The 14,961-nt window shown below is 40.9% G+C and overlaps 2 protein-coding genes across 6 annotated transcripts in view; one reads left to right on the top strand and one right to left on the bottom strand.

Annotated features, from left to right (window-relative positions):
* The window catches only part of zcchc24 (zinc finger, CCHC domain containing 24), a 38,829-nt gene extending 30,329 nt beyond the window's left edge, over positions 1 to 8,500 (top strand). The window contains exons 3-5 of one of the 3 annotated variants that reach the window (XM_037123851.1): positions 210 to 374; positions 3,517 to 3,592; positions 6,951 to 8,500. In XM_037123851.1, the coding sequence (XP_036979746.1) occupies positions 210 to 374; positions 3,517 to 3,592; positions 6,951 to 6,952 (243 nt within the window). In that variant the 3' untranslated portion in view covers positions 6,953 to 8,500. Of the gene's footprint in view, positions 1 to 209; positions 375 to 3,516 lie in introns of all 3 variants that reach the window. The other 2 variants (XM_037123852.1, XM_037123850.1) reach the window with 2 other exon arrangements.
* A 1,263-nt stretch (positions 8,501 to 9,763) lies between these two features.
* ppifa (peptidylprolyl isomerase Fa) lies at positions 9,764 to 12,525 on the bottom strand. 3 transcript variants are annotated; one of them, XM_037123847.1, is made up of 7 exons: positions 12,306 to 12,525; positions 12,165 to 12,195; positions 11,953 to 12,041; positions 11,680 to 11,776; positions 10,821 to 11,006; positions 10,441 to 10,516; positions 9,764 to 10,318 (listed from the first exon to the last, which is right to left on the bottom strand). In XM_037123847.1, exons 1-7 carry the CDS (start codon positions 12,450 to 12,452, stop codon positions 10,183 to 10,185), a joined length of 762 nt encoding a protein of 253 aa, XP_036979742.1. In that variant the 5' UTR covers positions 12,453 to 12,525; the 3' UTR covers positions 9,764 to 10,182. The 3 variants fall into 3 exon arrangements, with proteins under 3 accessions (XP_036979742.1, XP_036979743.1, XP_036979744.1); XM_037123848.1 differs by having other exon boundaries at positions 10,821 to 10,883; positions 12,306 to 12,524; XM_037123849.1 differs by lacking the exon at positions 10,821 to 11,006 and having other exon boundaries at positions 12,306 to 12,524.
* Positions 12,526 to 14,961: the final 2,436 nt, after the last annotated feature.

Raw genomic sequence — 14,961 nt, forward strand, 5'->3', positions numbered from 1 at the left:
GTGTGTAGGAGTGTGCTGTATGAAAGTTGGGTGTATTAGCAGGACAAGTGCGGACACACCCTGCTGTCAGAGCCCATCATCCATTATTGTGCAGGCTCGAAAAAATGTCAATCCGAACTCTCCGCACAGCGCTTCTTCTGCACGCCCGACAGTTTGATTCGTCTATTCAAGAATGCACAAGTGAGAGTTTTATTTATCTTCCTTTTCAGGCCAGACCCAAAGGCGAGGGTCTGACACCCTACCAGGGGAAGAAGAGATGTTTTGGAGAGTACAAGTGCCCCAAGTGTAAGAGGAAGTGGATGAGCGGCAACTCCTGGGCCAACATGGGACAAGAATGTATCAAATGCCACATCAACGTCTATCCACATAAGCAGGTACTTCGGCGTACACTACAACACCCACTTTCTGACAATTTGCAGTAATGTCTTAAAGTAAAAAGCATTACTCATGCTCTTTGTTTGAGTGAGAGAATGAACCGTCTCTACCAAAGTTAACAGAGTCCAGACTCTGGCTTGCATGGCTGCAAATTGTCTTGAGGATATTCCAGATGGCCTCATTAAAATAGAATAGCAAAATCATACCACTAACAATTGCGTTTGCCTCTTTGGTAATAAACCAGCATTGGACAAACTAATTACGTTTCCTGACTGATAAAAAGTTTAGGATTATTCACTGAATGTCATCAAGTCTTAAAAACAAATATTTCTTTATTAATGGTTCCAAGGCCCAAACTAACTCCGGGGTAATTGAGGCTCACAGCTGCAGAAATTCCTCTCACATGTAATAATATGAAAAAAAAGTGAAATCATATTAAGCAAGATGCTGCAGAGCGACTTTCCGAAACAGCAAACACTCGGAGGGAAATTGCCGTGCTGGTGAGCTGTCTGTTCATCTTAACCTCGAACAGCCTGTTGACTAAAGAGATGGATCGCCTGGGAAAGAATCCACAGTTTTCTTCAGCGAGAGATATATTTACGCTCAGCGCTTCATCTTTTAATATTTATGCTTTTCCACATTCTTCCCATTCCAATTCCTGAAATAAAATTAGGATTACCGCTGGAGGCCCTCTCCGTTCTCTGAATACCACGGCTGACCGTGCTCCACTCTGTTAACACTTGTATGAAACTAAACATTCTCTGGCAAGGAGTGGCAACACTTCCTGACAATGGAAATGTAATGCATTATTTACTCCAAATCTTCTGTTTATGCATCTACGTCTTGATCAGTGTAAGATCTAAGCCAGTAATATGAATGAAAAGGTACGGGCGGAAGACTGCAAGACGCCGGTACGTCAGTGTCAAAACCATTTTTGTTCCACTGAGTTCACTGGTGAGAAAACCTCACCCTTCTTTGCCCCTCTGTCCTGTGGCAAAGCTACACACAGGCAAGCAAATTCCCCGCATTCGCAATGTCACCCACTTAACATATTTCCCCCTGTCAGCGTTTGAAATGGACCACTAACCTCCGTGTCTTCGAGTATCAAAGAGCTCAGCCTCTCAGCACGGCTCCCTCCTTCCCTGCGGATTCCCATAAATAACCTGAAAATGTATTTTCCAATCCCATCCGCATGTATAAAATAGGTCTCTCTTAGATGAGAAATTCCTGAATGCCCAGTTCATTTGGGTTAAATCAAGAGCGTGATTTCCACTGGGTATGAGGGGGGGGGGGGGGTGTCGCCCTCTGTGTGGGCGCCGCTGACCAGCTGCCATAATCAGATGAGTTGATCCACAGAGTAGGTAAAAATGTTGATACAGCTTGGAAGTCATCAATTGTTACCATGTGCTCACAGCAGTATTAGGCTGTGGCCTAGTCATATGTCTTCTTCTGAACGTTGGGACAGAGCTGACCTTTGAGGAAGAAGGGGAACCAAAATGGAGGAAGCTAACGTAGCGTCTTAGCTTTATCGCTCCATAAATCTTTATGTAACCCTCGTCTGTTGGAGTGAAAAGTAAGAGAGAGAGAAGAGTCAGTCATACAAATACAAATACAACTTGTATGTGAACTTATTTCCCCTTCAAGCTAACGAACACGCTAACCTACAGTTAAAGCCAGTTGTATGGCAGCAAGCAAGCTTTGCTAGCAAAGAATGCCTTTTTTGCCGCTTCAGTAACTATAACTGAATGACATGATAAAAGCTTGCCTGGCAGGGGTAAAGTAAGTTGTAAATCTATAAACCTGCACAATTTTTTGTACGTTATGATGATGCATAGAAGGCAGCATCTAAACGGAGGAAGCTAACGTAGCTTATTAGCTGTGTTGATCTATAGCATCACTGAGCACAGTAGCACAGCATTTTACAAAGATGTGCAGATGAATTTTGCGGTGCCACTTTCTGCTGTGACCAGGCTTTTATTGGTCTAAGTGAGCAAAGTTTATTTTCTACTCATTTTAGCCCTTCAAGCCACGCAGTTTGTGTTCTAACCTTGTGTTTAGAGGAAACTTTGCAGACACTGCTTAACAAAAGTATACGACAGCTACCATTGGAGCATCAGCCAATGCCAGGACAGTAAAAGGCAATGTCTTGAGAAAACTATAGACTTTAAGTGAATAAAGTATATGTCATTCATTGCATGTTTTGCTTTAAAAAAATTGTAATTGTTATTTTTGCAGTTATAGATGTAAACCAGCATTATCTCTATCAGTGAACCTGGATCTATGTTTTTTTTAGGGCCCATGCATTTCGTTTGTAGTCATTTTTTCGACCCGTGGACCGCGCAACAACAATCTCATTATTTGCTATGTTAGAATTATATTCACATGTAGACAGTATGTGATTTGTTTCTGGGACACTTCAGCAGGGAAGCAGCCTGCAGCACAGGGTCTTGAACCCAGCTCCTTCTAACCGTTGAGGGGACCCCATAAAATATACATCAGATTTTCCAGCTTTCCTCAAGGACCTAATGTCTTTGACGCACCGATAGTAAAGTCTCAATACTTCCTGGCAGACTCATTAGTGGACGACTGAAATATCTCCTCTTAGTGACCCATGGTAACCTGGTTTCCTTTAGTTAAACCACTTGGAAATAAATAGCGGTTTTGTTAAAAAGCCCTAACAAGAAGAGAACAATAGATGAGAAATTAAATTTTCCAGACGGATTGTGAAAATAACCTCCAAACCTGCTGGCCTAGAAAAATTCCCTTTGTCTTCAATAATGATTCCAAGAAAGCCATTGCCATAGCAGTTTGCTGATATTTCCATACAGGTCGTCATGATCAAATGCACGCTGGATCTTTCTCTTTTAATACCAGGTTGTTAAAGTGTGCTGCAAGTTTCCAGAGCTGGTGGTGCGTTGCCATATCTCTGCAACTAATTGAGTTTAGTGCACGTCTGGTCTGTGAAGAATATGGGAGTGATGCTGGAGGCCAAGGTTGTTAGGCGTATAGCTAAGAAGAATCTGGTGCCAAATAGGCTGCCTGCAAAACTCAAGAGATTTACACTGTGTGTGTGTGCTGCCGAGTTTACTCTCCTCAGTGTTTAATCTGACTCATTTTTGGTCCTTTTGTTTGTATCCTCAGCGTCCTTTAGAGAAGCCGGACGGCCTGGATGTTTCCGACCAGAGCAAGGAGCACCCGCAGCACTTGTGCGAGAAATGTAAAGTCCTGGGCTACTACTGCCGCCGTGTGCAATAATCGTCTATATCCAGAGTCAGAGAGCCGACTCGTGTCCCGAGCCCCATCGCTCACCCTCCATCAGGGCTGCAAAACTTGCTCTCTTGCCTGGGTTTTCCCACGTCCCCGCCATGCACACAAAATGGCTTCCTTTTTCCTCCTCACATCTTCCCCTCCATCTCTCTGAAGCCTTAAAAATATAGACAGTAGCTAACCCCCTTTTCCCTTCTTTTCTCAACCACAAGGGGAACACAGATTTTTTTTTAGCCCCTATGCTTCTTTTTCAGTGACGTTACTGAAGATTACATCCAGGAATAAGAGGAACACGCTAACTTAAAAAAAAAATGTAAAAAAAAATCCATCTCCTTAAGTGATCTTCATCAAGAGAAAAAAGTACCAAAATCGGTGACGTTTTCATGCCTCGCGCATCATAACCCCATTGACCCCGAACTTGATGCTTAACACCAGCTCGTCATTGTATTGGCATGCGTTTCATTGGTGTCACTGTCAGTATTGGCCTCAATAGATTACCTCGCCTTTGGGGTTTGTTGCCTTTTTTGTTTACAGAGATCTGCCTTCCATTTTTCCCTGCCGAGTGAAGCGTGTGGTAATGTGACGAACGTTTAAACCCGGGCCTCTCATGATGGTATAATGTATAGGAGGCCTTTGATGTCTTTGATGCCATATTAGGGTCAGCAGCACATCTTATTAACTGTGAATTAACTGAGGGACAATGTGCCATACATCCCTAGCTTACACTTGGCCTATTTATTTTCTTGTCGTCTAGTGTGCAATTTGAATTATAACTGGGACATCAAGAAATGTTTTTTTTTTTTTGTTTTTTTTGTATGTTTGTATATCACAATTTTTGTGTTAACTGCTTCCACTTGTCTTTAGAAAACTACTGTAGGTTCAGTCGAGTCGCTCCTCGTTTTAGATTTTAGCGCGTCGCCAACACATAAGGTTTCATTCGCCCCCTTCCCAGAGTACTTTTGCTGTCACGCAAATCCTCGGTTGTCTGTAGGTGTTGCTCGGATAGGGAAGTTGTGTTATTTTCGAATCACGCGGAGGTCAGCCGAGTGCATAACAACAGTAGTTTCACTAAGATTGATCTTGCCGTCTGCACAGTTTCTTGCCAGTGTCGAATATTCCGTCTCTCAATGGAAAAAATGTATTGCTTGCCACAATTTGATTTGCATTATGAAGCAATCGAACTGTTCATGTGAAAAGCCCGATAACCCCAAATTAGTGAAATATGAAAGGAGATGTTTGTTCGGGAGGAGATTCAAAGAGATATTTTGAGTTCACATTTAATGACATTTGATGACTCGCAGCCTCGGTGGAGCGCAACGGAAACTTTCCTAAAGGCTTGCACCCTTTAAGAACTACGTCAGATGAAAGATTGCCGTGTTGAGAGCGCGTAGAGGGAGGTGAAGCTTTGGGGAACTGCAAATGATTTTCAGGTCGGTTGAGAGAAACAAAAAGACTTGCTACAGAAGGGCTGAGTTGCGGTTGTGGTGACGCTGAAGATTCAAGGATATATTGAAAGTGACGATGAATTCAAGTTTTTGCTTAAATTCATTTTTTTGTGCCTGCTGTTATAAACCATTGTTTTAAAAGTAAGAGAAGTACATATATATATGTTTACATATATCACCGTGCACACGTAGAGCACTACAGAGGAAATCGATGTTGTCTTGACCTATAGAAACCTGCCTTACAAGGAACCTTGTTATAGGAATTGTGAACTATTTTATATGTACTGTATTTGTAGCCTTATAAAAGCTGGTTGACTATATTTTATACTGTAACATACTGTATGTGCCTTAAAAAGATTTAAATCATTCTGAAGTATCAGGACCTGGAGGCCAATTGAAATTGGGTAAAGACATGAGGACAGGCTCGGAGTTGGAGCAGTACGCGCGCACGTGGTAACTGTGACGCAAAGTAAGTTTAGCGCATGTTCAAGAGGTGACAAAGGACAAGAAAAGGATTCCGTCGCTCTATTAGCAGTTTTGAACTGGCACGGTGGGTGTTCGCTTCAGCGCAGCTCGCTGGGCTGGAGGCACGGGCTGAAACAGCATTTCCATCTGGCAATAACAATCCTACTGTGGTCCGTTGTCATGGAATATCAACAAAGATGTTATTTTCTTAGTCGACCCTCACAACAGAACGGAGTCGCACACGGAACTGTGGACCTCACTCTTTGTTTTTTCTACCTGTTGTAGTTGTGTTTACCCAAGGAACCGTGGGTTTTGTCAAAAAAATATACATGGTCACTTGCCTAAGTGGGAGGGTTTGCACTGGCTGATAATGGTACCGTACAGGTTTGGGAAATGTAGCTAAATTCCATCTGTAGAGTTAAAGGGGCACTCCAGTGATTCAGAACGGCCTCCGAAGAATTTGGAAGGCTTGAAGGAAACACTCAATCACAACAGAGGCTGAGATATCCTGACCTCATGCTCCAAAACGCTGGATCCTACATTTCCCATAATGCAATTCAATAGCATCTTTCAATGGACCCTGCTTCAGAGCTGTGGTTGTGGCCATCTTCCACGTCCACGACATGTTAACTCTCCTTAAGTAGCACAACAAAGATCGCACAGTGATTTGGCCTGAACGCAGTAAAATCACATTTCCGTTTCCTGTGAAAGCAGGGTGAAGTCTTGAAGTCAAAAACAAAGTATTTTCCTAACTGAATTAATTGTATTTTAACCAAAACCATGATCTTTTCCCAAAGTTATTTTGGTGCCTAAACCTAACCACACTGCGACTGTTTCACATTGTCACTATGTAACGCACTTAACGTCGTGTCCGTGAGCGCCATATAGTCACCGAACTTACCTCCTGCATGCACCCATCGATTAAACTTCACGTCAAAAGTTTGAAACGCGGGCAGTTTGTCAAGAACGTGCCCAAAATGAACTTACCCTGATTACGTAATTGAGACATAGTCAGGATTATTTTCTCAGACTTGACAAAGGTCCTCCAGATCTACAATCCGAGGTTAACCCCCTCAACGAGATACCTGAGCTGAAACTGGTGGAGTGCCCCTTTAAAAAGAAGGAAGTTACAGTTATGCATCACTATCGCTGCAAGTTAAAGACCTAATCTGACTGAAAGACACTGCTTTCAACCCACCACTGTTGGGAACAATCCATTTTTTTTTTTCTTCCTGTTACCATCATCTTTCTGTTGCTTTGTGTGATGACTCTAACCTAACAGGTCTTTACTTCTGTCGTCCACATATTCTCATGTGGCTGTAGTGAGAGAAATAGATACCAATGATGCCTTTTTGAACTAACCTCATAAACCGATAACGATGTAATTGTGATTCACAGAGTTCTGGCAGAACAGAAATGAGAAGTTTAAGAGTTTGATTCCGCCCAGAGACATGGTATCAAGGCAAATCAGGAGCCAATGGAAGCAGCTGATACAATACATGTGCAACAACAACAAGGACAACAACAACAACAACAAAAAGAAGTCTCTGCTTTCAGACGTAATGTCTTGAATTACATATACTTGACTTTTCTAGTACCTTTTCCGTTCAAATTTGTTATTTTCTATGAATGAGATGTGTATTTTGGAACACTTAATAGATGTTGAAAATTTTAAAGCAATCTGCAAAAACTCAAGAGTTATTTCCCTGACAAAGATAGACTGTTGTATGTATATATTTGATGGCCATCATTTTCAAGGATAGTAGCTCTTTTTAAAGTGTTATGCAATATTGAAGCTTTTATTTGTGTGAAGAAGGGCCTATTGCTGAGATATAAACAAAGCTGGGAGTTTTTTTTTTTGTTTTTTTTCTCTTTATGTTTTTAAATAATCTGAGGGGTTATCCTGCAGAAATATTTATGGAAAGATTTTTTACAACACTTTTTGTATAGAATATGCAACAAAGTTTCACTAAGAAGGAAATATTGATGTCTACATAGAATATTATGAAGAAAAAAAAAGCTGGTACATAATTAATACCCTTTCTCAATTATAAGCCATTGTATTTTTGTGTTACTGCTTTACGATGTTATCAGTGTTGAATAACCCACAATGTTATTCGGTTGCTATATGTAACTAATTATGATCTGCCATTTACATCCATACAGTCGCATGTATTCATTTTGTAAACAATATTATGAAGATATATTGTGTTAACATGCAGAAACCTTTTTTTTTTTTTTTTCTCGATTAGTGACGGATACTCACCACTGTATAAGCACGTTAAACTGTGAGATGTAGTTTGCTTAAAGCAGCAATGACAAGAAACTATTATAAAACGTTACAGTGTTATTAGTAGTAGCTTAGGGAGTGTATACTTTTGTCAAGAAAAGCGTGTGTGACAAAGAACTATTTTAGAGTTTGCATGTGCATGTGTTTGGTTCCGAATGAAACATTATTTTGTGCAATGTATTACTTATTTAAATACAGTAGTTTGCTCCAGTACATATTGTTTTTAACATTATCAGCAACTTCTGATTGTTTATTACTCCTCAAGTATTTCATTTACCGCTAGCGTAGCCTCTACGAGTAATACATATTTACTGGATGTAATGTGTTAACACTTACGTGGTCAATTTGGAAAAGTTGTGTCTGTATTCTTTACTGTCTGTTTCACTTGAGATGTTTTGTAATGCAGTATTGCAATAATGTAATATTTGAATTGGACAGAACACAGGCGTGAGGTAGGTGAGGCGATGATTTTCTTTCTTTTTTTTTTTTTTTTTTCGGGAAACAAAGGACAGTCATGGTTGCGAGAGAAGACCACAGGTCTGTTTTTCATGTCCATGAAACGGCATTCCAAAATGTGCCTTATTTGTTAGTTGGGAAAACATTTTAGTGCTTTAGTGCTGTCGAGAGTTTGATGAATAAAAGTCATATTGAATTAGAAGTGCTTGGATTATGTGTTTTTTTTGTTTTGTTTTTTTTTGGGTTGGTTTGGATCCTCTGCTGAATTGTTCTAACCAGTGTCTGGGAGGTGTTCGCTCTGGAGTTTGATTTCAGCCAAAGGCAGCACACTGTTTTCTGAGAGCTCCTGTCTGTATAATATTCATTACAGAGAGTACATGTTTCCATCGTCATGGTGCTCTGGGTCTCTGCATGCAAGCTTATGCAAGACTCAAGCGTATAGGTTATGATAAAGGGGTCTTTTAAATGGATTATTCATGGAGGTTGTGTAACTCCGCAAGAGCAGACACTTGTAAAACCTTTTCCCTCTGCGTGGAAGTGCTGAAAGATAACAGACACATCGAGCTGACAGGACTCGATTTCAACACCTTGTGTCAAAGTGTGGACAGGATAACCAAAACACACACACATACAAAAAAAAGAGGACACCCGCTGACATGGGCGCTGGGTGATAAAAGTGGACATTTACAGCAGAAGAACCAGCTTGTACCAGTTGTAAAGATGTCATTGTTTTTCATGTGTATTAAACGTTGGCCGCAGCGCTGGCGCCTTTGGAGCCAAGTTTCCATGCACAATATTGGACGTGCATTCCAAATAACTAAAACTAAACCAGAGGGTGGGGGACCCAAATTATATCAAGTTTGTTACAACATCTCTAGCTCAAACAGAGCGAGGGCTGAGAAGTCTCTATGGCAACAACGTAATCTGAGAATTCAAACAAACGGTGGAAGGTCAGCGCGCATATGGTTTCATTTAGGGGCAAGAGCTGCTTTTTCACGTCCCTTCATTATTTACTTTCATAAAGTATTAGCTCGATAAGCAGCACCACCCAGTCTCTGGCTCTCAGACATGTCCTGGCCTCCTCCTCCTCTCTCTGCCTCCCTCCCCTTCAGAACGCTGCATTTCACATAAAGGAGCAGTGGGAGGAAGAGCAGCCCACATACAGGCTGAAGACATTTTCAGGTTCCTTCATGGCTCCAGCAGATTTAAATCATCTGCACGCACTGCGTCCAATGAGGCTGGAGCCCACAGGCCCTTCATCTGTCAACTGCATTCGCGTGAGATTTCAGCTCTGCCGTAGGTGGATGTCACATGATGTCACATCCTGCTCTGATGGACAGGAAGTCGGTCGTGCTGCAGAGCCAGTGTCTAAAAAAAGCAGCTGGATCGTTTCCAGGAAGCCTTAAAAACCATCGGGGCTGGTGGCACATGAGAGCAAATGTCCCAAACAGGAACCAGAGCTTGTAAAAAAAACCCTGAAAATTCTCATTTATTTGGCAGTAAATGGATTGTAATTGCACAATAAGAACAGTTTACATAGTGGATGGCTTAGTACACCAAGTAGGTGGGTGAGCTGAAACCATAGAACAGCCAGTATGTGTACAAACTAAGATAAAAATGTGTCAGTCTTTCCATTACAAGTGTTAATTTATGAGCAAACACACAATTTAAACATTTCTTAACTTATTTAGAGCACAATATAGTCATTTTAAAATAATTTACAGCAGTAAAAAAATCATCAGGGTGTAGGAAAGAACTGAATCACCTGCGAACTTTCCACCTTGGATCATGAGGTCATGTCGATGAGTACCGGCTGTGGGATAAAGTAAATGGTAAAATCTTTGCATCCCGAGTCATCCGACAGTCCACGTGTGTGTCCGAGTGTTATTTGATCTCCCCACAGTCAGCGATGACAATTTTCTTGATCACACCACCGTCATGCAAACCAAACGATTCCATCTTGGTGACCACGTCCATGCCCTCCTTCACCTGCCCGAACACCACGTGTTTACCGTCGAGCCTGTCAGAAAAACAGGGACAAAAAGTGACTTTAGTGACTGGTGAGTGATTCCATTTTTGAGAGGACATGTGGAACAGCTGAGATAACAAAACAAAAATGTTTTGGAAAAAAAAGTATTTTACCATTCGGTTTTAGTCGTGCTGATAAAGAACTGGGAGCCGTTGGTGTTTGGCCCCGAGTTTGCCATTGAGAGCGTTCCTGCGGCGATCGAAAAGCCAACAAGTAAATCAATTAAATGTGATGCAGTCAAACAAGATCATGACCTCCTTTTACCACCAAGCCAAAGAACATTCAAGCCCTTGGCAAAGGAGAAGCACCACACGAATCAACAACTGTGTGAGGTGAAGGCCTGTTTATCTTTTTTTCCCTCAAACTGACGCAAATTGTGATTATGCAACACTTTGAAACGAAGCACCCAATAATGAGCATGTGGATGAAGTTTATTCAAGATTAGTTATTTTGATTAGTGCATGTTGACTCGCAACAAAAGTAGGTCATTCACCTGGGGATTGCAAAATCCATATAAATGGCGGTTTGAGTGCTGCATAAAACTGGGCACTGCCATCTGGTGGAGAGGCAGCTGCATTAAGATACAGACCAAAGCTGGCACATTTAAGCTGAGAGCTCTTCTTCTTTCCTTTTCTTGTGCCCTCTTGACTTCTCTCTCCTTCGTCCTCCAGCCTGTGACCTGGAAAACGATCTCAGCACATCGTATTAAAAAGACGTCTCACTTCCTTAAATGCTCCTCGAGGACAGAGGAGCGAAGAGAGAGGAGGCCTGCTGGAGGAGCTGAGAAAAGATGCACGGATGTATCCTTTGCCGTGACCAAAAGGGACAGTTTTACCTCAATATTCATGTGAAGTTATGCCACACTGGGAATTGAATTCAAAGTAAAGTATAAATTGTCATGAACACTGTTCTGCTCATGTGGAAGAGATGATCAATTACAGCAGTCGGCTATGACAAACCATTTGAAGATCCATCATCATATTTAATTGATGTTGTGTTAAAACACTGCTCTGAAGCGTGGATGTTTCAGTTTTTTTTTAAAAAATGTCTGTTGCCTCGACTCCTCTCCCCTCGTACCTCTTCTTTGCCTCCTCCGCTTGCATTTCATTTGGGAAGGACTAAGGCACAAGGAGAGGAGGCGAGGATGCACAGAAATTAGTAGGGGGTGTGATCTGTATATGAGAAAAGAGCTGCAATTTCCCATTAATTTACTGAGTTCAAGGGATGATTATTGTTCCATGTTTTGCCTTCAAAATGTCAGAAAATAACAGACATTTTCGAAATCCCCATCGTTGAGGTACTGGCATCAGCAGCTTAGACTTAAACATGTGATCGAGGTTGTGGAGATGTACCTGGACCAGTGTGTTTTAATTTGAAGTTTTCATCTTTGAACGTCTTCCCGTATATAGACTTCCCTCCTGTGCCGTTGTGGTTGGTGAAATCTCCCCCCTGCAACAGAAAACACATCAACAACGGGCCACATGATGAACACTTTAGTATTATGTATATTATATTATTCATAATATAAGTATATATATATATATATATATATATATATATATATATATATATATATATATATATATATATAATGTATAATGCACCAGCCTCACTGTGGGTCTCACCTGACACATGAACTCAGGTATGACCCTGTGAAACACAGAGCCCTTGTATCCAAAGCCATGTTCCCCAGTGCACAGGGCTCTGAAGTTTGCTGTGAATTAGTTTTTTTTTATTATTATTATTTAAATCAACATGAAAACAAGTCCAGGGAGGAAGTTCTTCAAGTAGTGAGCACAACAAAAGTATGTTAGCTGAGAGGAATAAGTTAACATACCTGCAGTCTTTGGCACAACGTCTGCATTCAACTGCAAGATAACACAAATCACATTCAAACAAGTGAAGTGTTGACACCAAGCAATGGCCCTTATCAGCGAGTAGCAGTGACAGGCTAACGCTAGCTAAGCTGGCTAGCTACCTCAATGACTATTCTTCCGAGAGGCTCACTGTCAGCCTCGACGTCCAGAAACACGACAGGGTTCTCGGAGGGACCGCCAGAGGAGAACAGCCTCGCGGCGGCGATGCCTGCGGAGCTGTACCTCACGCGGTTTTTGACTTGTAACATCGCTGCTCAGCTGACAGGGTGAGGGGGACCTGCAGGCCATGGGTGCTGCTTCTGCTGTTTACATGTGACGTCACATAGACCGCCAGTCACACAGCGACACCACGTGGCAGAACCAGGAAGTGCAAGAGCTTCATTTGAGTGGGTCCCCTATGGCAAGCCGTTTTAATATTTAATCGAACCACACTCCTGTCTGTAATTGCATTTTAGACAGCCATGATAGCTTTTCTCCTCGTCAAAATTGTATTCTCACAAGTCAGAATGGTTATTAGAGATATCCGCAATAACAGTCTTACTAGTAAAATGTTAGTTCAAGATATCTACAACTTTGATTGTACTAGTCAAAACTAAATTTAAGATATCTAAAAATCCTTAAAAAGTATAAGTGGCTGTTTTAACATTTAATAGTTACACTAGATATGTATTGCCGATATCTGTAATTCAATTCTTCCCAGTCAAAAAGAACATTTCAGATATCCACAATGACATTCTTCCTATCCACAATTGTCATTTCACATATCCACGATGACATTCTTCCTGTGACAACTGACGTCACTTTTGCCATTCATGTGTATTGAGCTCTCAATTTCAGATATCCACAATTACATTCTGGATATCTAGAATGAACATTCTGGATGTCTGCAATTGAATTCTTACTAGGAAAAACTCCCATTACAGATATCTTCAATCCAATCGTTACAAGTCATAATTTTCATATCAGATATCCAAAATGCATGACTATCTATCCATAATATATTTACAGATGTCCACGATTGCATTTTTACTAGTCATAATACTGATTGTGGATATTTGTAATGACATCTGTACTAGTCACAATGTATTTTTGGATATTCAGAATTACATAGTTATGAATTTTGGATATCTGAAATGGAATTTATGACAATTGTGGATAGGAAGAATGTCATTGTGGACATCTGAAATGTTCTTTTTGACTAGGAAGAACTGAAATTACAGATATCTGCAATACATATCCAGTCTAGCTATTAAGTGTTAAAACGGCTTGCCATAGTCCACTCTGTAGGTGTCGTTCAGGAGTTTCTGTGTACAGTTCGTCATCGTGTGAGGAAGTGTATACTCAGGTGACGTGGTAACAAAGCCACCTCCATGACAGCTGAGCATCTTTATCCAGGAAGGCCAGCAGAAGTGGCTGAAAGCTACAGAAACGGAGGAAGTGAAACCAATATGAGGATTTCAATTCACTCACATCAAGATTGAACCTCTAAAGCTCAACTTTTAAGTTTTTTTAAAAAGACAAACTGAAGCAGTTTGATTTAGTGGTTGAGCTATTATTGGCCTAGGCTGATTATAACTATAATGATATTAATGTTATTATTTTTATTAAGCATTTAATCGATTTTCAGTATCTGTGATTTTTCTGTCCGATTGCCTATAAAATAACCAATTATAAAATGTGCTGCTTTGGTTCTGATGCAGCATCCTCTCACATTGGTAAACCATCACAGTCAACAGAAACACTGAATAATCTCAGACTGCAAAGTAACTCGTGACTAAATGTATCAAAGAAATGTAGCGGAGAGGAAGTATGAAGTAGCAGAAGAGGAGGAAATACACAAGTACCTCAAAAGTGTGCTTAAGTAGTTGACAACAGTAATTGTACTTCAATACTTTCTAATAATCTGTATCTGCCTTATCAGTCAACACCTTCCTATTGTTCTATTTGTCCACATCTTTGATGTTGGACAGGAAGGCCTGGCGCTCACTCGCCACTCTAATTCATCCCAAAGGTGTTTGATCGGGTTGAGGTCAGGACTCTGTGCAGGCCAGTCAAGTTCATCCACCCCAAACTTTGTTATAATACCGCTGACAGCTGACTGTGGGATATTTAGGAGCGAGGAAATTTCACTACTGGACTTGTTGCACAGGCGGCATCCTATCACAGTACCACGCTGGAATTCACTGAGCCCCTGAGAGCGACACATTTTTCACAACTATTCATAGAAACAGTCTGCATGCCTAGGTGCTTGCTTTTATTCACCTGTGGCCATGGAAGTGATTGGAACACCCGATTTCAATTATTTGGATGGGTGAGTGAATACTTTTGGCAAACTGGTGTACACTCAACAGAAATGTGAGGCTGTTGGGATAACTAATAACTTTTGCAAATTTGACAATTTGCTTCTCTCCTCCAGCCATATTTACATTTAAGGAAGCTGTCAACGAAAAGGAGCTTTTTTTCCAATCCGATGTCATTTGCATTTGTGCACTTTGCATTACTTCAAACTATTCACTCAGCTTTTAAACAAATACTTATTTGGCCAAAAAGGCCGTGCTGAACCTACCTGCATTCATGTAAGAGCAGGTACGGATGGTTTATGTAACTGCATTATTCTATTTTTCTTGTCAGGTGGTCATATTGTAAGTGAGGGGCATCATGAAAATATAAATCTGTTCATAATCTGTAGGTTACCCAGCCTAAAACTTAATATATTACTTTGACCTGCAGTGATATGAAACTACAAATGAATTGTTT

This window comes from Acanthopagrus latus, chromosome 15, assembly GCF_904848185.1.
Source record: "Acanthopagrus latus isolate v.2019 chromosome 15, fAcaLat1.1, whole genome shotgun sequence".
Classification (NCBI taxonomy): Eukaryota; Metazoa; Chordata; class Actinopteri; order Spariformes; family Sparidae; genus Acanthopagrus; species Acanthopagrus latus.